Source organism: Lactuca serriola, chromosome 6 (assembly GCF_051521515.1).
Source record: "Lactuca serriola cultivar US96UC23 chromosome 6, Lser_US96UC23_V15, whole genome shotgun sequence".
NCBI classification, from domain to species: Eukaryota; Viridiplantae; Streptophyta; class Magnoliopsida; order Asterales; family Asteraceae; genus Lactuca; species Lactuca serriola.
In genome coordinates this window covers 131,912,078-131,935,217 of record NC_136413.1, presented here as the reverse complement: position 1 = coordinate 131,935,217, position 23,140 = coordinate 131,912,078, and the positions used below count along the sequence as shown (strand labels likewise).

At 36.3% G+C, this 23,140-nt stretch overlaps 3 protein-coding genes across 4 annotated transcripts; 1 reads left to right on the top strand and 2 right to left on the bottom strand.

Moving 5' to 3' along the window:
• The first annotated feature begins 5,187 nt into the window (after positions 1 to 5,187).
• Positions 5,188 to 9,019, top strand: LOC145056840 (transducin family protein / WD-40 repeat family protein). Of its 2 annotated transcripts, none has more exons than XM_079004567.1 (13): positions 5,188 to 5,335; positions 5,432 to 5,528; positions 5,895 to 6,038; positions 6,116 to 6,231; positions 6,323 to 6,477; positions 6,605 to 6,693; positions 7,021 to 7,540; positions 7,645 to 7,746; positions 7,835 to 7,989; positions 8,075 to 8,154; positions 8,326 to 8,437; positions 8,529 to 8,603; positions 8,674 to 9,019. In XM_079004567.1, the coding sequence occupies exons 2-13, from the start codon at positions 5,439 to 5,441 to the stop codon at positions 8,806 to 8,808; spliced, it is 1,773 nt and encodes a 590-aa protein (XP_078860693.1). In that variant the 5' UTR covers positions 5,188 to 5,335; positions 5,432 to 5,438; the 3' UTR covers positions 8,809 to 9,019. The 2 variants fall into 2 exon arrangements, with proteins under 2 accessions (XP_078860693.1, XP_078860694.1); XM_079004568.1 differs by having other exon boundaries at positions 5,198 to 5,335; positions 5,424 to 5,528.
• Positions 9,020 to 9,873: 854 nt separating this feature from the next.
• On the bottom strand, positions 9,874 to 11,878 carry LOC145056841 (uncharacterized). The gene is made up of 3 exons (XM_079004569.1): positions 11,782 to 11,878; positions 11,593 to 11,677; positions 9,874 to 11,498 (listed from the first exon to the last, which is right to left on the bottom strand). The coding sequence occupies exons 1-3, from the start codon at positions 11,797 to 11,799 to the stop codon at positions 10,225 to 10,227; spliced, it is 1,377 nt and encodes a 458-aa protein (XP_078860695.1). The 5' UTR covers positions 11,800 to 11,878; the 3' UTR covers positions 9,874 to 10,224.
• Positions 11,879 to 15,592: 3,714 nt separating this feature from the next.
• Positions 15,593 to 17,699, bottom strand: LOC145056839 (major allergen Pru ar 1-like). The gene is made up of 2 exons (XM_079004566.1): positions 17,424 to 17,699; positions 15,593 to 16,069 (listed from the first exon to the last, which is right to left on the bottom strand). Exons 1-2 carry the CDS (start codon positions 17,689 to 17,691, stop codon positions 15,768 to 15,770), a joined length of 570 nt encoding a protein of 189 aa, XP_078860692.1. The 5' UTR covers positions 17,692 to 17,699; the 3' UTR covers positions 15,593 to 15,767.
• Positions 17,700 to 23,140: the final 5,441 nt, after the last annotated feature.

Sequence of the window (23,140 nt, the reverse complement as noted above, 5' to 3'; positions counted from 1 at the left end):
TGTGCAATCTCGATAAACTAAAGAAACATAGACCCCAAGCTCACTGACAATAGAGACTAATAACGAACACTCGAGCTCTCCTAAAGGCAGACCGAGTCTGCTACCGAGAGTCGGGGAAACGAACGACCGAATCACACTCGAGTCGAACAATACCAAGGCAGGCAAGGAATTCACTAAAAACGTACCTAATACAGGTACCCACAATAATTTAGAATAAACAGTCATATATATTTAGCAAGAAAGAGTATAGAAACATACCGGCCACCACATTTGGTGCTGATCTGGCCTCCTCGGCAGTGAGCTGAAAAGCGCGTCCCCGAGCCTTTGGAGGCTCTGCATCACCCTGCTTCCCATCCGTGATCCTCAAAGTAGCCGGCGCTGGAGCCTGCACCGGTCTGGCAGCTAATTGCGGACAGTGGGTCTTCACATAACCCACCTGACGACAATGATAGCAAATCCTCATATAAGGAGTAGGGTCGGGCTGGCGGCACTCCCATGCGTAATGTCCCTCCTTGCCACATTTGTGGCATCCAGTACTCAGTCGACATACTCCCGAATGAACCTTCCCGTACTTCCCACAAGTGCGGGCCTGCTGCCCTCCCGACCTAGAATCTGCGGCTTTGAACCGCTTCGGCGCCGGCTGCGCCTGACCTGGGGCCTGCCTCGCCTCACGTAACTGCAACTCAATCTCCAGCTCGTGCCTCCTCGCGGCCTCCTGGAGCTCCAATAACGTACTACACCTCTGCGTCGCGACAAACTGCCTGATATTTGTCTTGAGCATACCCAGATAACGAGTCATTTGTGCCTGCTCTGATGCGAACTCCGGGCAAAACATCGCCTTCTCAGTAAACAACCTAGTAATCTCTGCCACCGACTCCTTGTCCTGTCGCAAGTCTAAGAACTCCTGTGCCAGCCTCTCCCTCTCCACCCGCGGAACATAACGGGTGCTAAACATGTCTCTGAACTGATCCCAAGAAATCGCAGCTCGCTACTCCTCAGTGTATAATCCAGTAACCAATCTCCACCAATCCTTTGCCCCGGACCGCAATAGGTTCAGAGCACATCTCACCCTCTGATCATCAGGGCACGAACACGTGAAGAAACATCCCTCCACGTCGGACAACCATCTCATAGCAATAATCGGATCCTGAATCCCATCAAAAGTCGGGGGCTTTGTGTTGTCGAAGTCCCAATACTGAAAGGCTCGAACAGCTCCTCCTCCCGCTGTTGTTACAGCCGATGTAGCTACAGCAGCGGCCGTCTCAGCCAAATTCGCATAACGCTCGTCAAAGTACTCCAATATGGCGGTCTTAATAGACCCGAACATCTCCGGTAACTGTGCCCGAAACAGAGTGGCAACCTCATCATGCAGGATCTCCCGAATCCTAGCATCCAACTCATCCGTCCCCATCTGAACAATAACCTCAGGCTGTACTGGTTCCCCCTGCCCGTCAACTCCTGTCCCCGATCCCGATCCGGATGCGGCTCCAAAGCGCCTCGTCATCACCATACTAAAAACATACCAATAAATACATCAGATAATCCCAAGAAATGGGAACCAACCCCCAACTAACCCTAAGGATTACGACTTCCTTGACACGTGTATGGGTCCTGTGTTTTCAATAGTACAGACCCATACTACCTTCCACACCTACCCATATTCGTCTCAAGTATCATCATAATACCCTAGTATACACATACATGATAATCTTTCCACTCTCAACCCTTGAGAAGAATAATCATCCCATAACCGACCTCATGCAAACTACTAATGAAACCTCCACTAACCACTACAGCACTAGTGTATGCTAGCCATGCATAACGCTGGACCTTATAGACTTTCGAATATTCGACTCAACCCCAAGCTCCCAATCAGACAAGAACAGAACATAGGTCCAAATCAAGTATTCTCAGGCTATAAGATCTCAATTGTGCATAACCGTGATGCATACACCAATCGACTGCAATAATGATGTCAATCTCATATAAGGAAAACCCTAGGTTAGTAGGCATCATATAATCAGGCAATTCTATCATGCAATTCCTGAAGATCCCTAGCCTATCTCTAGCATGCGGTTCTAACACATCATAACATCAAATAACAGTATGGTATTTTGGGGTCTACTTACTGGCTCCGACTGACAGTACACATTTCATCCCCTTCATTTAAATTGAATTTTATTTTGAAAATCATTTTGAAAAATATGTCCTTGATTTGAGACTGGATTCACATGAATGTTCCTCCAATTCACTCAAACCAAAGCTCTGATACCAACCTGTAACAACCCAAAATTTTTCGAAGAAATTTAAACTTTTAAAAATCATTTTTACACAAATAAAAGTGATTCAAACATCAAAAAGTTCTAATTGCTTTCAAAATGTTTTCATATCAGAGTTCCCAAAAATCCAAAATTATAAACACGGGGATGTGTATGTCACGCCTTCGCCTTGCCATGGTCAGTTGAGGTACCTGAAAACAATAATCGATAAAATGTAAGCTCAAAGGCTTAGTGAGTTACCCCCAAAAATACCAACCTCTAACATCCAATAATAACAAACAGCATGCATAATGAGCCTTCAGCCTGACTGGACCGCCTCCTACGGGCCTACAGCCTATCTGAACCGCTCCCGAGCCTTCGACATGACTGGACCGCCTCCTACGGGCCTACAGCCTATCCGGACCGCTCGTCGGGCCTTCGGCATGACTAGACCGCCTCCTACGGGCCTACAACCTATTCAGACCGCCCCAGGTATGTTGGCCTCAACCGCACAAATCAGGACACCGCCTCAACCCAACCCATCCATGTATGTCGCCATATAAATAGCACATAATCAAGCAATAAGCACAGATCACACTAACCGCTAATCATAGCACCATTCTATCTATCAAGGCACCAATTCAACAGATCATAACCGCATAACACCCTAGGTACCAGGGTACCAATCTAACTGATCACGAATATGAAACACATACTAACTCTAGGATAAAATCCCAAGGGACCGACCTAGTGTCGTAGACCCTGTTGGTATAGTGAGGAGAACTCACCTAGCAATAGTGCAGAACTGAACTGAGAGTCTTCAACTGCTACGCCCGACACCCTCGACCGAGAGATAAAGAATACGAATTACTTAACAAGACCTTGAAGATATCAAGAGACCCAAAATGTCCAAATCTAATATTGGCCCAATTTATTAAATTGGGCCCATTACTCTATTGGGCCTAAACGAATCCTACAAGTCCAACTTGGCCCAAACAACACTATATCCAGAGTCCATTAAGGGATTAACCCAAATGACCCATAACCGGCCCAAAGCATAAAGCCCACAAGCTAAAAGTCCAACAGGGAGCGTACGCGGGGCGTACCTCCCAGTTACGCTGGGCGTAAAGTAGTTCTTCGTTGACCATCATCAGGACCGCTGACCACGTACGTTGGGCGTACAGATATTACGCGGGGCGTACGCGAGCTTTACTAAGATCTTAATAAGTGCTTAATGGTTTGAGCTCTTGAACCCATATTCCAGATCCATCGACAAAATATGCCATAGAATCATAAAGTTTCGGACTTTATCACTTTCGACGTCCAAAATGTCTTGAACTCATAGTCTTAACTCATTAAGACCTTCTTATCACATGCATGGATCAAGTCTAGCTAAAAAGGACTGATTTTTATCACTTAAGGCCTCTCAAAACGTCTAAAAGGACAACTTATTTCGTCTAGAACTTCACATGCATCATCTTGGGAAATCTAGGGTCCATAAGACCTTCAAAAAGCTAAAATGTCTAGATCTAAAGTAAATAAGCATAAAGTTTCAATCTTTTTACCTTCTGGAGCTCAAAAGGTGTAACCCAACTTCAGATCTAAGGCCTTGCTTTCCTCTTCTAGCTTCTTGGTGCAATAACTCCAATCTCCAAGGCTCAAGATGCACACTAACACACTTTACACACACAAACTAGGGTTTGGGGCGTTCTCTGAGGTATGGAGGCTGGGGTAAGGAGAAAGAATGAGCCATAAGGGTGTTTATATAGTCCCAACCTCGAACATTAGGGTTTTTAGCTGACGCGAGTACGCCCAACGTACATAAGCTTACGCCTAGGGCGCGCCTAGTACGCCCAACGTACTCTTATGTACGTTTAGCGTACTCCCTATTTGGCCCAAAGTTTCAAATTTATCCCCTAAACTCCTAGGGACTCAACATAACTTCTTCGAGGCTGTCAAAGACAATAATCAAAAGAAGGCGGGTTTCGAAATATACCTGCTAGGTTCGGGGCGTTACATATAGACGTCGTTCATCTTCCGGTGGGAGGTACTGTTACAAGATGGAATAAATATGTTCCTATTAAAGTAAATGTTTTTATGTGGCAATTTATGTTAGACAGATTGCCTCTCTGAGCCAATCGGAGTGAAATTGGACTCAACTTTGTGTCCTATTTGTCAAAGTCTTCAGAAAATATATTTCATTTGTTTTTCCAGTGCCCTTTAGCTTAACAAATTTGGCATATTGTTTCTCTTGGGATGGATGTTTAGTTTTCAGTATTTGATTCTCTAACTGATTTGGTAGATTGGGTGGATGCTAGGCAGGTGGTTAGGATGAAAAGGGTGATTGTGGAGTTGGTGTGCTTGACGATGATTTGGGTTCTTTGGACTTACAAAAATGCGGTTATCTATAGGCCGAATGAGTACAAGAAGCAATTTCTTTTTGATAACATTGTCGACCATTCTTTTAGGTGGTTTTCTTTTTGTAACACTAATGCTAGGATTAATTGAACTACTTGGATAAATAATCCTCTCTTGCCTTAACTTTTGTTTTTGTTGTTAGTTTCTTGCTAGCTTTAGTTTATTTATAAAATTTTGCTGTCATTCGAAAAAAAAAGATGTTGGTTGTGTTTGACATGCTGAAGCTAGCAACTAACTTAATTTTCGAGTTTTATAGATTGTCATGTTTGACAAGTTAAAATTACATACAAGTTAGTTTTTGAAAAATCTATCGGAACTAGAATTTCAGTTAGCTTGTAAAGTCTTTTAAATTCTCCTAAATATATATTTTTATTAATTATAAACATTTCATTATATTTCTTAGCTGATTTTTTATCAAACATTATTTTTTTTATCATATAATAAAGTTTTTGAAAACGGGTTCCTTTTGAGAAAAAACAGAAATAAAGGGGGCAAAACTGAACACAACCAAGAGGGTTACTTTTTCGAACCATTCCTTAACTAGCAGAAGGCGCCGCTTGCTCTATAGTTCACGAGCAGAGAAGAAGAAGAAGAACCACCGCTGCTTTGCTACTCCACAACTCTGTTATCTCCGTCTTCCTCTGCCTTTTCCGAAACAGGTATGCCTAATTTGTCTGTATATTATTCGATTACATATGTTTGTTGAGCGTTTTTGCTGTGGGGTTAGCTGAGCTTAATTTATTGAAGCTACATAGGGTTAGAATGGAGACAGCAAATATCAGAGACGTGTTGACTTCGTTCAGTCCATCGTTAGATTTCCTTGCTATCAGCTCCGGCGATGGTCGAATTAAGGTATACATTTCGAACACTTTCTGCAACTGTAAGAATTTTTACACTTTGACCTTGAATGTGGAAACGACTATTCTCCACTGTAGAATTATTGTGCACTACATTAAATGGTGCAACAAGAACTACGAATTAGAATAGCATATATTATATATACATATCAAGCTTACAAAAAGTAGAATAAAAATGAAAAAAAGTTACAATGTAGTTTTGTTTTCTTCTTAAATGGAGTGATTAGTTCTTTGCTTGAGGGTTCCTTTTCGCTTTAATTACTGATAAATTCTAATGTTTCTGGAGTGCAATTACTGGATTAAAGATGGAATGTTGTTTGTGTTATGTCCTAATTGAAGCATCTTTGATTTTGTTCTTCAGATTTGGGACACAATCAAGGGTCATGTGCAAACAGACTTTGCAAACATTGTGTCAACAGATGAAACAGACTTTTTTGCTAAACCAGAAGGTGGACACTTATCAGTTGATTACACTTGCATGAAATGGCTTTCCTTGGAGAAAAAGGTTTACTTTTATACACAATCAAATACTTTCAGTCTATGAATACCATTATTGACTTCACTTTTACCATTTATGATCAGAAAAAAAGAAAGCTTCGAAATTCTTTGCTAATTTTAGGAACTGGAGGTGGTGATGTTCTTGCCTTGGATGTTTCTGCTGGCCAATTGAAATGGAGGGTTAGTGATTGTCATCCTGGGTGAGTCCATGAGTCCAAAATTCATTCTTCTATTCATTTCAAGTTTCTTGATAAAAATCTTGTATTCAATTTCATGTTTTTCTTCTTGTAGGGGTGTCACTGCTGTCTCTTTTCCTACAAATGGATCATGTGTGTATACTGCTGGTGTTGATGGGATGATATGTGAACTTGATTCCATTACAGGAAACTTATTGGCCAAGTTTAAAGCCTCCACAAAAGCTATATCTTCAATGTCTGTTTCACCAGGTATATGTATATATTGTGCTACTTCTATTACTCTAGTTAAAAGGGCATTTATTAGCAACTGGATCATACATATTATATTATGTTTTTATGAATTATGACTTTGTATTTTATTAACATATGGAATCAGATGGGAAGGTTTTAGCAACAGCAGCAGCTCAATTAAAGATCTTCAGCTGTTCAGATCGCAAAAAGATGCAGAAATTTTCTGGGCATCCTGTAAGTTTCTTTTTTGAACTGAAAACAAGACTAAATGACTATTTTACCCTTCTTCTATATATGATACAAGTGCAATACTGCAATTATATATTAATCCTTTAGGGACTGATTCTTTGTATATGTCTGGATAAGGATAACTTCTTGTATACACAAAGTCTGTTTCTTTTTTAAATCGCCTGAATGAGACCAAATGACCATTTTACCCTTCTATCAACAACACAAACACAAATATATTTCAATCATAACATAATTCTTGTAACTAATGAACATATTTCCATTTCTGTCTCTGCTTTCTGATTAATAATTTAATCCCATATTCTACAACAGGGGGCTGTTCGTTGTATGACCTTCTCTGACGAGGGCAAATACGTAATTTCATCCGCTTCTGGTGAGCGATATATCGCGATATGGGAAGTAGATGGTAGCAAAAAGAAGTCATCTTGCTGTGTTCTTGCAATGGATCATCCTGCCGTTTTTATAGACACAAAATCCATTGGTGTAGAGGGTTTATCTGTACTTTCCATTTCAGAAATGGGCGTTTGTTATCTCTGGAATGGAATCAACATGGAGGAATTACGCAATTCCATTCCCTCAAAAATATCCATGGAGGACAATCTTTCCTTCAAAGGATCAGTCCCTACAATATTCTCTGCAAAATTACAGAGCTTTTCAAAACCTGCAACTGGGAATCTTTTTCTTGCACATGGCTTAATAATAAAACCATCTTTTGAGAAAATTACATTACAATGTGGTTCAGATGTGATGCTAAAGAGCTCCCTTGATGGAATTCTAATTCCGTTGACCCAATCTCAAAAGTCAAAGAAAGGGGTGGAAAACAAGACCCAAAGTACATTCCCTTTTTCTTTTTTGTCTTTTCTATTTTGGTAATTGTAAGTTGTAACCATTTTTTATGTGTAATTAATTTATTAAAATATGTTTTGATTTTAACAGTTACAGCTTTAGATCGTGCAAATACTGAACATGCATTGCTTCCTGTTCTCAATATTTCTAATGTTGATGATGGAGATAGCAGAGATATGACTTCAAGTAAAGGTATTGTATTTTTATTTATTCAGAAGGAAAATTACAGAATTAATTTATACTTTTTTTTATTGACTTATATATATGTTTTTATGTTCAGATAATATGGAAATGGATCAAGTTACAATGTGTCTTGAAGATAAATTGAGAACAGAAGGTATTCTCAGTAGTGATAATGATCTTACATCTAATAAAATACAATTATCAAAGCTTTTGAAGGGTGTTAATCTTGAAGATAATATGCCACAAAAACAGGTTTCTATTTTTATTTTTATTTATTTTCACTTATCCTTTTTTTTTTTTTTTAAATATAACTCTATTCTTAACATGTTGATAATAGATGATAGCAGCTGTTTCATCTATGACACCTGATGATGCGTATACATTGTTGAAAGTATTGTTGGCCATGTGGCAATCAAGGTTTGTTTCTTTTGGTACAATGGAATGGAATCAGGAAAGATTGGAATGGAATGGAAATATGGAATGAAAAACCTTTGACCATTTCCACTTTCTTTTCTTAATTCCCTTGAAACCCAAAATAAAGATTTGTATGTTAAATAAATATAAATTTTCATTTTTTTTTTGTCATAGATCGATAGATGGACAATGCATTCTTCCATGGGTTTGCTGTTTATTAATTAATCACAGTGACTATATAAAATCTCAAGAACCCACATCACAGCTACTGGATTCATTGTACAAGGTATAATAATATTTTATAATACATTTTAAAAAATGTTTTATTTTCTTGGAGTTTTTATTAAAACATTTTTTTAAAAAAAAATCCTTTGCAGCTTACAAAGTCAAAAGGGGAGGTTATTCAGTCATTACTGCAGTTATCAGGACGCTTACAACTTTTTACAGCACAGGTTATTTATTGTAATAAATTATGTAAATATGTAATCTGTTCATATTTTTATGATATTTAATTTTGAGCAGATTAATAAGGCTGCTGATAAAAGCCAAATATTGAAACAAGAAGAAGAAAGTGAAGATGAAGATGATGAAGAAGAAGAGGAATTACTTTATGATGAAGAAGATGAATCATCTAGTGATGGAGATAATAATAATTAGGTCAGTTTTCAATCATTTTCCTCATGTAGAAATTTATATTTTTTTGGAGGTATAATTTAGAAAAATTTTCATTAAATTCTGTGTTAAGTAGTTATATTTGTTTGCGAATTTGGTGTCTCAAAGTTTTCCTTCTTGTTTGGGACATCAGTAACATTTTTCGTTTATTAATTATTTAGTCTGTGGCCTAAGGGTAAAAATTACTTTTTTGTAAGATTCCATTGCTTTTAGACTAAGTATTTTAGCATTTGACTATTAGTCAAACATTCTTGATTTTTTGTCTTTCACCTTCGATTTTGTGGCCACAAGAGAATCGAAAAGTAAAATGAGTGGAAGAAATGAAGATATGGACAAAAACTTAGTACACGAATGAAAAAGACTGGAAGGATTAAGACTTGTCACATTTGCATCCCGAGTTGAAACTTAAATTTTAATCATTTCATAAAACCAAAAACTAATTAGTAATTACTAATCATCATATAAAATTACTTAAACGTTTTAATCATCTACAAAATAATCCCTCCCATATAACAAAATAATAACCTTTTCATCATCGAAAACAAAAACATTCATAAGGGTCGAGGGAGGAGTCCATCTTTTCCCCCTTTTTAACACGCATGCGACATAGTTGGGAATTCATTGATCTTAATCACACACTTGGTACAAGTATACAAGCACATGTTACAACTAACTAATACAAAAGAACCCAACATGATGAACGATGCTTTTATCTACAAAATAATCTGTGTGCTTAAATGTTGTCAAGTGAGGGTTAATCGGTTTAGAGTAGATAATTAAAATATTGATCACTAGATAAATTATAACTCCTATATAATTTGCAACATCCACCCCCCCACCCCCCCAGTTTTCTAAGTATCTTAAACTTAATATCTTTTACAAAACTTTTTGTACAACTTTTACATTTACTTTTTTGATTTTTTTCACGAGTTCATTTTTATAAAATTATTTTCTACATATTTATTTTTTATATTTTTTTTGTATCTTTGTTTTCATGCACATATTTTAAAGATTGTATTCTGATTTTACAAATTCTATATCAATTACACATAAGTAATTTTTTTTATTATTATTATCATATATTTGGAAACTAATTACATCGTTTTAATCCTTTCTAAAAGTGTACGTACATAAATTTTTTTATCATATATCCTCTAGTTACGTCTAAAATTTGGTAATTCGTTTCAAAATACATTGAAATCTCTTTTTGAGATAACAAAAAGATGGGTATAGATCTCCCTCATCCTCAAGAGGAATTAAGAACATATTCCTCATGCACTTAACAAGCTAGGAATCTTGTTCTTCTCCTTCAACATCACATGCTTCCATGGGAACACTTTTAATTTGACTGGTTTTAATCGATAGATTGATTAATTAATCTCTTTCTAGAATCCTCATTTTTTAGACAATTGTACATCCATTAATTGGATCTTCTTCCCCGTAAGGTGATGTAATCTCATCATTGTACTCCATATAGTGTGGTGGCTCAAGTCTCCCATAGTATGTTTGTAGAGGTGGTGGCTCAGGTCTACTGTGGCGGAGAGGTGGTGGTGGTGACCCTGGATGGTGGTAGCTTGAGTAGGGTTGTGGTGGCTCAGGTCTACTGTGGCGGAGAGGTGGCGGTGGTGACCCTGGATGGTGATAGCTTGAGTAGGGTTGTGTTGGCTCAGGTCTACTGTGGCGGAGAGATGGCGGTGGTGACCCTGGATGGTGGTAGCTTGAGTAGGGTTGTGGTGGTTCCTGGCGGCTATGATGTATGTATTGTTGTGGCGGCTCTGATTGTCTGTAATGTTGTAGATGCTCTGGCCTCCCATAATTCTGTGGTGGTTGCTCCGACCGGCTGTCATGTTGCAGTGGTGGCTTTGGGCGGCCGTATGGTTGTGGTGGTGGCTCTGCGCGGCTGTAAGTTTCTGGTGGTGGCTCTGGACGGCCATTATATTGTCGTGGTGGTTCTGGACGGTCGTTGGTTTGTAGAGGTGGCTCTGGGCGGCTGTAGGTTTCTGGTGGTGGCTCTCGGTGGCTGTAATGTTGTGATGGTGGTTCGGGACGGCTGTAAAGTTGTGGTGGTGGTTCGGGACGACTATAAAGTTGTGGTGGTTCCGGGCGGCTGTAATGTTGTGGTGGCGGTTCTGGGCGGCTGTAATGTGTGTATCGTGGTGGTGGTTCCGGCCAACTGTAAGAGGTGTATCGTGGTGGCGGCGGACGGATGTATTCATATTCGGTGACGTAAGGTGTCGGCTCATACATGTTGTAACTATGGTTCACATGAACTGGTTGTGGCGGCTCGTGGTTGAATCCTAGCCCACCATGGCTGCCGGAGTAACGAGCGTCTGGTGGATAACGATACACAACATGAACCTCTTCCACCTCCGATCCAACATATCGTGGCGGCTCATTTGCCGGAGGTTCCGTAGGTTGAGGTGCTCCTCCACCATCTGGAGGTGGGTTTTCCGGTTCGGTTGCTTGAGTCTGTTCCGCTGGCGGAGCTTCTTCTCCCGGAGGGTTTGCAGGGCCTCTGTCTTCTGGTGGCGACTCTGACTCCTCTGGCGCTGTATGAGAACATATGGTTGCGGTTTTTCTCGTTTTCTTAATCGCTTTCACAATCTTTTCCGGATCAGCCCACCCGATTATGGTTAATTTCTGTTGTGGGATGTCGATATAGATATCGTATATACCTGAAAACCATAACAAATAACCGATAATAGATAACTGTACCTGGCGATCAAATCAAATACAGAAAGACAAAAACACAAAAATCTTTGTACTCACCGTTGATACCGTGTAGAGCTTTCTTGATCTTCTGTACGCACCCGTTACAGTCCATTCGGACTTGTATTTCGGTGACTTTTGGTTTCTACATATTGACATGAGATTTTAGAACATTAGAACATTAGAACATTAGAACATGAAGAAATTGTTGGATTTGTATATTCTGATATGATTTTTTCTGGAGAATACCTCTAATTCTGGAACCATGGTGATGGTGAAAAATGGTGAAAGTCCTAAAGAAGATGCTTTGTATAGAAGAGGGAATGAAGGAATAAAAATATGTGGAATTTATTTGTGCAATAGGGAATATATAAGAGGGAATGGGTGTGGGACATCTAAAGAATCTAATTTGTGTTTGTGTGTGGAAAAAGGAGTTTATTTTATTCCATTTTTCTAAACATTACTAAAAGATTAAAATACTATATTTGTAATGGGAAAAAGGTAAAATGAGCTACTAAATTATGCTTGTTAAACATTATTTATCATATTTGATACTTCAAAAATTATTTCGGTTTTATTCTTGTGTGGTAAAAATATGTTTTTAGGTATTTTATTCTATAAGCATTTTCGATCATATTTGTATTTCTTTCTAATTTCGATTAAAAAAAGATGAAAAGTAGAGGATTCATTATGAGCCTTTCAATTCATTTAGAAAGGTTTGGTGTGAGGCCATTCACGAGAAGAAATGTGAAAGGAATTTTGCGATTTGCTAAAAATAAAGTATTTTAACAAAAATATTTAAAAGAAGAAAAAGAAAGCAAGACAAAAAGGGAAGTATGGAAATACTATTAGATTTATTTTTATTACTTGGAAAAAGGTGGGGTTTCCTTCAAACATTTTCTAGGATCATAAGTTTATCGCTACTTCCTACATATTACTGATGAACTTTTGAGGAAAACGTGTTTCTGATATCTCCTCGGGAGTTCCTCGATAACAAGGAGGAAATACCAAAGAATATTTTGTCCTTAGAAGTCCCTCGGAAGTTCCTACGCTTTTACTAGGAAATAAATATATTTTTAACGCTCATTGGTAATTTTTTATTACCATTTTTTGAATATGCTGAAGAGTCTCACATTTACGTTAGAAATGTTTCGTATAAGTGGTTCCTATGAAGTTTTTTTAGAACTTCCGAGGGATTTCCTAGGAAATTCAATTTAAAAAATTAATTTCATACACAAAAAAAACTTGTAATACCCAACTTTCCTCGATATTTCCTCAATAATATTTTTTTTAACAATTTTTCCTGTGACAAAAAATCATATCGGGTTTAAGTAGAGAGTTAAAAAATAATCATTTTATAACTACACTTATTGTTCCTACACTTTTCCTAGGAAATTCAATTTAAAAAATTAATTTGATACACAAAAAAAACTTGTAATACCCAACTTTCCTCGATATTTCCTCAGTAATATTTTTTTAACAATTTTTCCTGTGACAAAAAATCATATCGGGTTTAAGTAGAAAGTTAAAAAATAATCATTTTATAACTACACTTACTGTTCCTACGCTTTTCTTAGGAATTTATGTATACTACATTTTCCTCGGTATTCCCTAAGTATTTTCAAGGAAATCGCTTATAAATAATCAATTTATATATACACTTGTGTGTTAATTAAATGAATTAAACCTTGCTAGTTAATTAATACATGACATAAATGTGTTTGGGAATCACTATAACACATTACTTAAAACTTTTGTTTATCATTCTAGATTCTATATATTGTATGTGTATAGGTGTATACATATAATACAACATATCTTGGTAAGATAAAAATATTTAATGTATAACAAAGTTGCTCAAAATAAAGAACTAAAAATGATGTTTGTTCTCAGAAAGGTTAAAAAACGAGTTATAATCCTAAGAAATTCATTGAAAGTTCCTAAAAATTTGCCAACGATTTTCTAGGAACTGAATCCGTTTTTTATTTTTTGAGGTTTAAATGTTTTTTAAATTCAAATTGTTTTTGCAAATTTCATTATATATGAATTGTTTTTTAGTTTAACATGTTATGCATGATATATACATACATAAGTGTGCAACCATCAGAACACATTACTCAAAACAGAACACATTACTCAAAACATTTGTTTATAATTATATATTCTATATATTATATGCGTACGTGTGTATGTGTATAATACATATTTTGGTAAGATAAAAATATTTTATGTATAACGAAGTTGCATAACATATGGAATGAAAAAAATGATGGTTGAACCTAGAAAATGAAGAAAAAACGAGTTTGAATCTTAGGAATCCCTTGAAACTTCCTATGTATTTCATAGAAATTTGTGGCAAATTTTGTATTTCGTAGGAAATTCATCGGAAGTTCCTATAAATTTCCCAATGATTTCTTAGGAACCGAATCCATTTTTTATTTTTTTGAGGTTTAAACGTCTTTTTTTAATTCCATTTTTTTGCAAATTTCATTACATTATACGTGAATTGTTTTTTAGTTTATCAAGTATGCATGATATACACATACCTAAGAATGTGCACCACCAGAACACATTATTTAAAACATTTGTTTATTATATCTTCTATATATTGTATGTGTACATATGTATGTATATAATATGTATTTTAATAAGATACAAAGTATTTTATGTATAACAAAGTTGTACAATATATAAAACGAAAAAAATGACTTTTGATCCTATATAAATTAAAAAAATAACGTTTGAGCCTTTTAATTCCTTTAGAAAGGTTTGGTGCGAGGCCGTTCATTAGAAGAAATGCGAAAGGAATTTTGCGATTTGCGAAAAATAATGTATTTTGGCAAAAATATTTAAAAATAGAAAGAAAGACAAAAAGGGAAGTATGGAAATACTATTGGATGTGTTTTTATTCTTTTACAAGTTGTAATTATAGTGTTAATATTTTTGTAAGGAAGTAATATATGAAATAAAGGCATATATGAATTTTATAAAATCCATTTTAACTATTCTATATGTAACGTGTAAGAGACTTACACTTAGATAAGCCTTATTCGATTTGTTAGGCAACTCATAACATATTAATGTATTTTGGCAAAAATATTTAAAAATAGAAAGAAAGACAAAAAGGGAAGTATGGAAATACTATTGGATGTGTTTTTATTCTTTTACAAGTTGTAATTATAGTGTTAATATTTTTGTAAGGAAGTAATATATGAAATAAAGGCATATATGAATTTTATAAAATCCATTTTAACTATTCTATATGTAACGTGTAAGAGACTTACACTTAGATAAGCCTTATTCGATTTGTTAGGCAACTCATAACATATTACTATTCATGTTAAAGTGTTGAAATCGCTTAGAAAGGTTTGATGTGAGATTGGAATGCGAAAGGAATTTTGCACCAAGAAACCTATCATAACAAATAAAAACATTTAAATATATATATATATATATATATATATATATATATATATATATATATATATATATTAATTTAAATATTTTACACACGTCTTACCACTGAACTTGTTTATGATGTTCAAAATATGTTATTATAACCGAGTGTTGCAAGGTAAATAAAGTTTTTCAATTTGGAACCTCTGATAACATCTCTGGTCGTCTTTTCCGTCCAACATGATTTTTGTGCCAACCTTGTTCATCTCTAGACATCCATATCTTTTTTAAGCAACAAGAATACATCTCTCTCCCTCTCTTGAACACACACAAGTTTATTTCCAGATTGAGTTCTTGATTTCAGATCTTATATGCGTTCATGTTCTTAATTTCTTGTATGTGTTATTGTGTGCGTTCCAAATCGATTTCTTTGATGCTCTAATTTTCGAAAAGCAGATGTGGAGATAAACCTACAACATGTGTGTGTTCTTGTGATCTGAAAATCGAAAGTCAATCCATACACTCTATCTCTCAAACACACAACAATCAAGAGCATAGAGCAATTGCATATAGGATATAAACAATATCTATATACACATAGAGCAATTGCATATTGGATAATTTAAAGTATCACCATTTCGACATTTGATTTGAGACAAAAAAATTCAATATTCGAGGCATTTTATTTGTATTTCATCTCATTTATTACAAAAAAAGCTACTAAATCTTAATTGGCTCACAAGTCATAGAGAAAGCCACAGCATGTTCATACCAATGCATACAACTTTATTCATACCAAAGATTGAAATTTTATATTTTAATCATGCAAAATGACCAACTTAGACATAGGCATTAGGGTTTTCCAAGAGGAAAGCTTCAATAACTTTAAAGACACCAAAATCCTTCAATCTCCCCTCTTGAAATTCCTCTTCTTTGATCTCAAATCCTTCTTTTACATGATACTTGCTTATTTTGTTGCCAATGCACCCTCCATTTGGATTCGGCTCAAACTTCATCTCATAAGAAATCGAATGGATCTTCTCCTTCAATGCTTCACCACCTTCGACCAATGTGTATGCATACAACATCTTTTCCTCATCCAATGCATCAATTCTATGCTTCACATATTTCATTTGACCATCTACGATTAAAAAGAAAAATCAACTTGAGGTGAATCAAATCTTTATAAGTAGTGGTTTTGATTTCGGATAAAGTTAATATGATATGTGAATTTTAACTAGTTTTAAAGAAAAACCCACTCCCTTTGATTATATCATATATAATAGTATAATATAAGAAAAAGTGTCTTCAACTTTATTATCCTATCTCTTTTTATTCTAGCACATAAATGAACGGACATAAGAGATTATGGTAGATCGTGTCCATCAAGAAACCCTAAACTAAACCTGATATATTTTTTGGTCTTTATCTAGTCCGATCTTGGCCTAATCCGTTTGGTCCAACTTTTTGTTTTTGATAAGCATTATTGATTCACTTTTTTTTAATAAACTTTTATATCTATAACAGTATTAATCCATCTGCTCAATAAAATTTTTCAATGGTTTTAAAATCAGTAAATTAATAATAGTTATTATATATTTTATTAAACTTATAATGTGTTGACCATTCTAAATTTATAGAACACATGAAATACATTACATCTATAAAAACTAGAAAGACGTTATAGAAAAGAAACAACTAGAGTTATAAAATTACAAAAATGCATCGGTTATTATAAATTCACAAAAAGAATACCTAAATTTTATAATAACAAATAAAATTATTATAAAAATCATATGCTCTAGTGCAAAAAATAGCCCGAATGAAGCATCAAGCACCACTCACCACTTATCGGCTTAAATATTTTTGGCCCAATCTCATCTTATTACCATATTACATCATAACTCAGTCCAATCTGATCCTAGATTGGTCCGGTTCGAGAAAGCCCAATGGCCCTGGCCCTAGTTTGCATGTATGCAAGGGCGGAACCAATTTTTTTTTTGAAGATGGTAGAAATAAAATTTTAAGATTTTTAAGGGTTAAAATATATTTAAATGGTTAAAATATATTATTTTTAAGGGGTCAAAATAATTTTTTTCTTAAAAGCATTATTTTTTTTTTGTGTGGGTCCACCACTGTTTGTAGGTCCGCTAGTGTCTGCATGTGCACCTCTACTTAGGTTTTAATCCGATTTAGTAGAATAAATCCTAAGGATCATGGTTCACTAAGATTCAATAAATCTTCTAATCAAGTTGTTGTATATAATAACCTAAATGTCTTGAGATGGAATCTTACACTTGTATGTTCCAAATACATAATAAGCAATATATTAATTAATTAAATAATGTTAGTTAACATTCAATCTACAAATTTCACATTTACAATTGATCAAGATATAAACCAAACACTTCTATCAATCAAATGATCATAAAGAAAATGTAGATACATGCATGCATAATTGCATATGAAGGACATTAGAAATGGAAACTAGCTACCTTGTTCAAAGTTAATCTGCTTTATGCTTCCTGGGCCTCCTTCACCTTCAACTGTGTCGATGCTTTTAATAGCAAGAGGTGTGATCTTTGGGTAAAGGTTATGGGCATCAAGGATCAAGGCCTTAAACAGCCGAGCTGCTTGAATTGAGCTGGTGAAGTCGCTGGAAAAGGTGGTCACAGCCATGGCTAGTGTACTAGTAGTGACTACTTGATTTTGTAAAAACTTTTTTAAGGATGAACGAAGTAGTGGGAGATACTTTATATACATGATGTGATATTATCATATTTGTTTTTTTGTAAATATTATAATTTGTGACTTCACGAGAAATATAAAGTAATAAATATATATATTTTTATTTAAGTTATATAGTCTTTGCGAAAAAAGGGTATTGCTTTAGTTGTAAGAAAAAGTAAAACATAAATAGCTGAAAAATATGGTTGTAAATTAACAAACAAATAAATAGATAAGTGGTTGAATCAAATTCTATATTAATTTCTCAACAACCATCACGTTTCCACCTCCATATTTATTTTATCATTTTTGAAAATTTATAATTACATTTTTCCAGTAATTTCCAATAGTTTTATTATAAAAATATTAATTAACAGATATAAATTTAGTGTATGGGGTGTCGATGAGGAGCTATGTGCAAATTGTTACACAAATGCTAGTTTCCAAACCGACAGCGATGGTTAAAAGTCCAAGTTTGGGTTTGTAACTTTATATTTTGCATGGAATTGGGTTTGAAAATAAAAGCACACATAGAAATGTTTTTGTTCTTATAAGCTATGTGCAAATTGTTACACAAATGCTAGTTTCCAAACCGAAATGGATGGTTAAAAGTCCAAGTTTGGGTTTGTATTTTGCATGAAAGAGAATTCTTATAAGATGTAAGAGTTTAACGCTAGACAATATTTACTGATTTTAGTATATCGTGGAGTTGTTGCCACTATCTCAAGACCAATTTAAAATTTCTATGATAGGACTCACACAATCCAGAAAGCCAAACATATTGCTGAATCAAATAACTCCCTTGATCCTTAATTGATTACAATACAAAATATATATACAATGTAAACGGATCTAGAGTGGGCCTAGACTAATCTATACATGAATGGGTTACAAACGGTTACAAATACATACATACTCTAGCATCCCCCGTAATTTGAACGTGATTGAGCACCCGAACGTTTAAACTGGAGCAAAAATCTGTGAAGAGAGGCATAGGGAGCCCTTTAGTGAAGATGTTGACATACTGAGCAGAAGAAGGAACGTGAAGAACACATATCTGACCTCGAGCAACTTGGTCGCGAACAAAATGAATGTCGATCTCTATGTGTTGGGTTCGTTGATGATTGACTGGATTTGCAGACATATACACGACACTGATGTTGTCGCAATATACAAGTGTTGCTTCGTTCGTTGGGCAACGTAATTCACAAGGAAGATTCTTGATCCAACTGGTTTCGGCAACTGCGTTTGCTACCCCTCGATATTCGGCCTCTGCACTAGAGCAAGAAACAACCCCTTGGCGTTTGGAGGATCACAAAATAAGGTTGTCTCCTAAAAATACCCTGATGTAGATCTGCGAGTAGACGCCCCCCCCCCCCCCCCCCAATCTGCGTCTGAATATGCAACTAAGTTTGTAGAGGGTGACATGTGAATTTGGAGGTCGTGATCAATAGTACCACAAATATAGCGTAAAATACACTTGAGAGCATGAAGGTGTTGCTCTTTGGGGTCATGCATGTATAGACATATATGTTGTACAACAAACACAATGTCAGGTCTAGTGAATGTCATATATTGAAGAGTACCAAGAAGACTGTAGTATAATGTAGGGTCGGAGACTGCGGGGCTGGTGGATTGCAGTTTGTGCATTGGTTCAACATGAGTATGGCATGGATCACAATTTAGCATATTTTCATGTTCCAAGATATCTGTGGCATATTTTTGTTGAGAAAGGAACAAGCCTTTGTCAGATCGATCAATAAAAACTCTAAGAAAGTAATTTAAGGGGCCAAGATCAGTCATAGAGAACTCATGGCAGAGCTAAGTGATGATGATGTAGTCGAGAGGTGGTGGATGCCATCAAGATGATATCATCCACATATAGAAGGAAGTATGTTGTGGCTGTTGCTGTCTGCATAATAAAGAGAGAAGGATCTGTGCGGCTTTATTGAAAACCGATACTAGTGGCATGCTGAGCAAAACGGTGGCACCAGGCCCTAAGGGCCTGTTTTAGGCAATAAAGAGACTTCTGAAGTAGGTATACGTGATCAGGAAATTGTGGACTGCAAAATCTTGGAGGCTGGTGCATATATACTGTTTCATGTAGGTGGCCGTGAAGGAAGGCATTTTTCACATCAAACTGGTGAATAAGCACTTGTGAGAGTCTGCAAGGCTGAGAACAGTATGAATCATTGACGGTTTGACAACAGGGCTAAAAGTCTCATCACAATCAACTCCTGGCTGCTGACTGCAACCATTGGCTACAAGTCTTGCTTTGTAGCGAGAAAGAGTACCATTTGCATGAAATTTGTGACGAAATAGCCACATCGACCTGATAATATTTACCCATTAAGGCCGTGATACAAGTTGCCATGCATCGTTAGTCATAAGAGCATTACGTTCATCATTCATGGCTTTTCGCCAATTAGGGTCTTGTATCGCCTGCAAATGTGACCGATGAGTGGGAGAAATGGAAGTGGTATGAAGGTTGGGGCGTTGAATAGGTTTGACAATACAGTGTTTTGCACGAGTTATCATGTGATGATGAACATGAGGTAGAATAGGGGGAGGGGGTCAGATTGAGTCGTGTGAGAAGATATGGGTGGAGAGGATGGAGGATTCGAGGTTTCATGAGACGGGGAGGGAGTGGTTTGGTCTGAGGAAGATGGTGAAGCCGATGATAGGGGTAAAGTATGGGGTTAAGCGCTTGGATTTGTCTGAGTAGAGAAGTGGGATGGAGTGGTGAATATAGGTGATGGTGTAGAGGTAACATCAAGAAAATCATATGAGGGAGCTTCATTGGGTTTGACAGATTTGAATGGAAAGATGGTTTCATCAAAGATAACATGCCGGGAGATGATAATTTTGCGTGATGATAGATCAAGACATTGGTAACCATGATGATTGGTTGGATAACCCAAGAAAATGCATGGGGAGGTACGTTGGGCAAGTTTATGGGGGGTGGTGAGGTTGGGGAAGCATAGGGAGCCAAAAACATGAAGGTGGGTATATGTAGGATGCGTTTGGAATAGGCGAAAATGAAGTGTGTCATTTTGAATTGTGGTGGATGGGATTATGTTGAGTAAGTGTGTATCCTTGTGAAGGGATTCCACCCAATATGTGGGAGGCATGTGGGCTTGGCAGAGAAGGAACAAATCGAGTTATTTATTGTTCATAACAATCGTTCAGATTTTCCATTTTCTTGAGATGCACGGGGCATGAGAATCGAAATTGAATGCCATTAGTTGCAAAATGGTTATGAAATTGTTGATTGTTGTATTCACCCCCATTGTCACACTAGAGAGGCTTTATGGTTTTACCAAATTGGTTTTTGATGTAATTGGAGAAAAATAGGAATTTTGTAAACAGCTTAGATTTTTGTTTTAGAGGAAATACCCAAAGATAATGAGAATAGTGGTCAAGGAATATAACATAGTATCGTAAACCACTAATACTTAACATCGGTGAGGTCCATACATCCGATGAACAATATTAAAAATATTAGAAACATTAGACGTAGATGAATCAAACAAAATTTTAACATGTTTTCCAAGTTGACATGAATGACAAATACTACCAAAATTTGGCTTATTACACGAAATGGAATTATTGGAAATTAAAGATTGCAAAGTTTTATTGCTAGGATGGCCTCAAAATCTTAGAGCAACAAATAACACAACTTGCTCAATTAATTAGTATAATGGAAGCTCAAGACAAACTACCATCCGAAGATAGCCCATCTCATAGCGCATGTTCCATTCCTTTGAAAGATGAGAATTTTTTTGATGGCCCAAGAGTGTTATATGAAGAATAGAAAGAAGAAGGAAGAGTGGAAGAGGATGTTAAATAGGCGGAAGAAATTGAGAATGTTGTCAATGAAACTGTAAAGGAAGTAATAAGGGTTAACAAAAGAGAGGTTGAGCCACCCACTACCATTGAGAAACTAACTCCAGTGGTAGAACAACCACAAGAGCCGGAAACGATAAATCTGTCGGACCCTTTAAAGGATACGTATCCCAAGAAAGAAGACGCCCAACCGGTCACCTACTCAACCACCATGTCAAAGAGGAAAAAGTTGGGCACCTTACCGAACACGTACAAGAAAGAATATTGTAATACCCGTGTTTCTAGACTAGACATTAATATTGATATAATAGTCTAGGTTAACCTTTGTAACCCATTTTGAAATAATAGAAATGTATTATTTGAGTATTATGTGTTTTAGGCTTAATTGTGTGGCTTAAATGAGTTAAGAATAAAAAATAAGAATAATAATAAAATATTAGATAAGCCTAATATCTATGAAGGAAGTTGTAGTGGTCGTGACAAGGGTTCCATATATATAAAGAATGCCAAAATCCGAGTTATAACGAAGAAGTTATGACCTGTCGAAGTTTCGCTACAGAACCGGTACGACACTGCATGATGTAAATAGTAAGTTTACGATAGAGCGATATTTAGCCTTAGTGATCTAAACGAAAGTCATAAAATACGTTAAACCGAGAGCGTGCATAAGAAGAACGTATTAATCTGACTTCGTATGAGGAAGTTATGATTTTTCGAAGTTTCGACTTAGCAGTATGCGGTCCAATGTTCTAATATGAGATCAAGTGATTTCTAGCCGAAACAATCTAAATGAGAATCAAAGATCTCGTCGATAGTAATGCAACGGTAAAAAGAAAGACGAAAACGGACGTCGGATGAAGGATATATGAATTTCTAACAGAGTTTTCCTATCCCGGCCTACTAAAAATAATATAATAAAAGTTAAAGTCAAAATTAGCCGACGAAGTCTAATGAGAGTTGTAGAACATAATCTCACCTACGCGTGGATATAAAGAACGTCGAAAACGGAGCTTGTATGCGAAAGATATGAATTTCTGAAGTTCGGGCACAAATTTCCACCTGTGCCAGAGCTCACGACGTGAGCATAGTGGTCACGACGTGAGCATAGTGGTCACGACGTGATCAGGTGATGGGTGTCTTCCAGGGCAAGTGGCCATGACGAACGCAGTAACATATTTGAGCTCACGACGTGAGCAGTTGTGGCTCATGACATGAGCATAGTTTTTCAGCCCCTATAAATAGAAAGAAAGGCCAACCGAGTTTAGTTGCTCAAATTCTTCTTTCTCGCCCTTATTACCTCGATTTACGTGCAAGTTATACCCCCGAAGCCCCGATATCATCCCGACACCCAAAGCAAGTCCCGAAGCTCCAAAGATCCCGAGAAGAAAAGAGTTTCCGAGCCGAAGCTCTGCCCGCGAGAAGCCCGGTGTGTGAAGATATCCCAGATTCATCAAAGAGTTATTGCTTTTAGAGTCGTAGTGCTGTCCGATAATCATCTTATCAAGTGAGTGCATAGTCCCTTTCACATACACGATTTTAATACAAGTATTGATGAATGTATTAGATATATGATATGAGTAAGTGTGTAGTTGCTTTCTGATAATACACATATATGAATTATACTCTATGAAATACATGC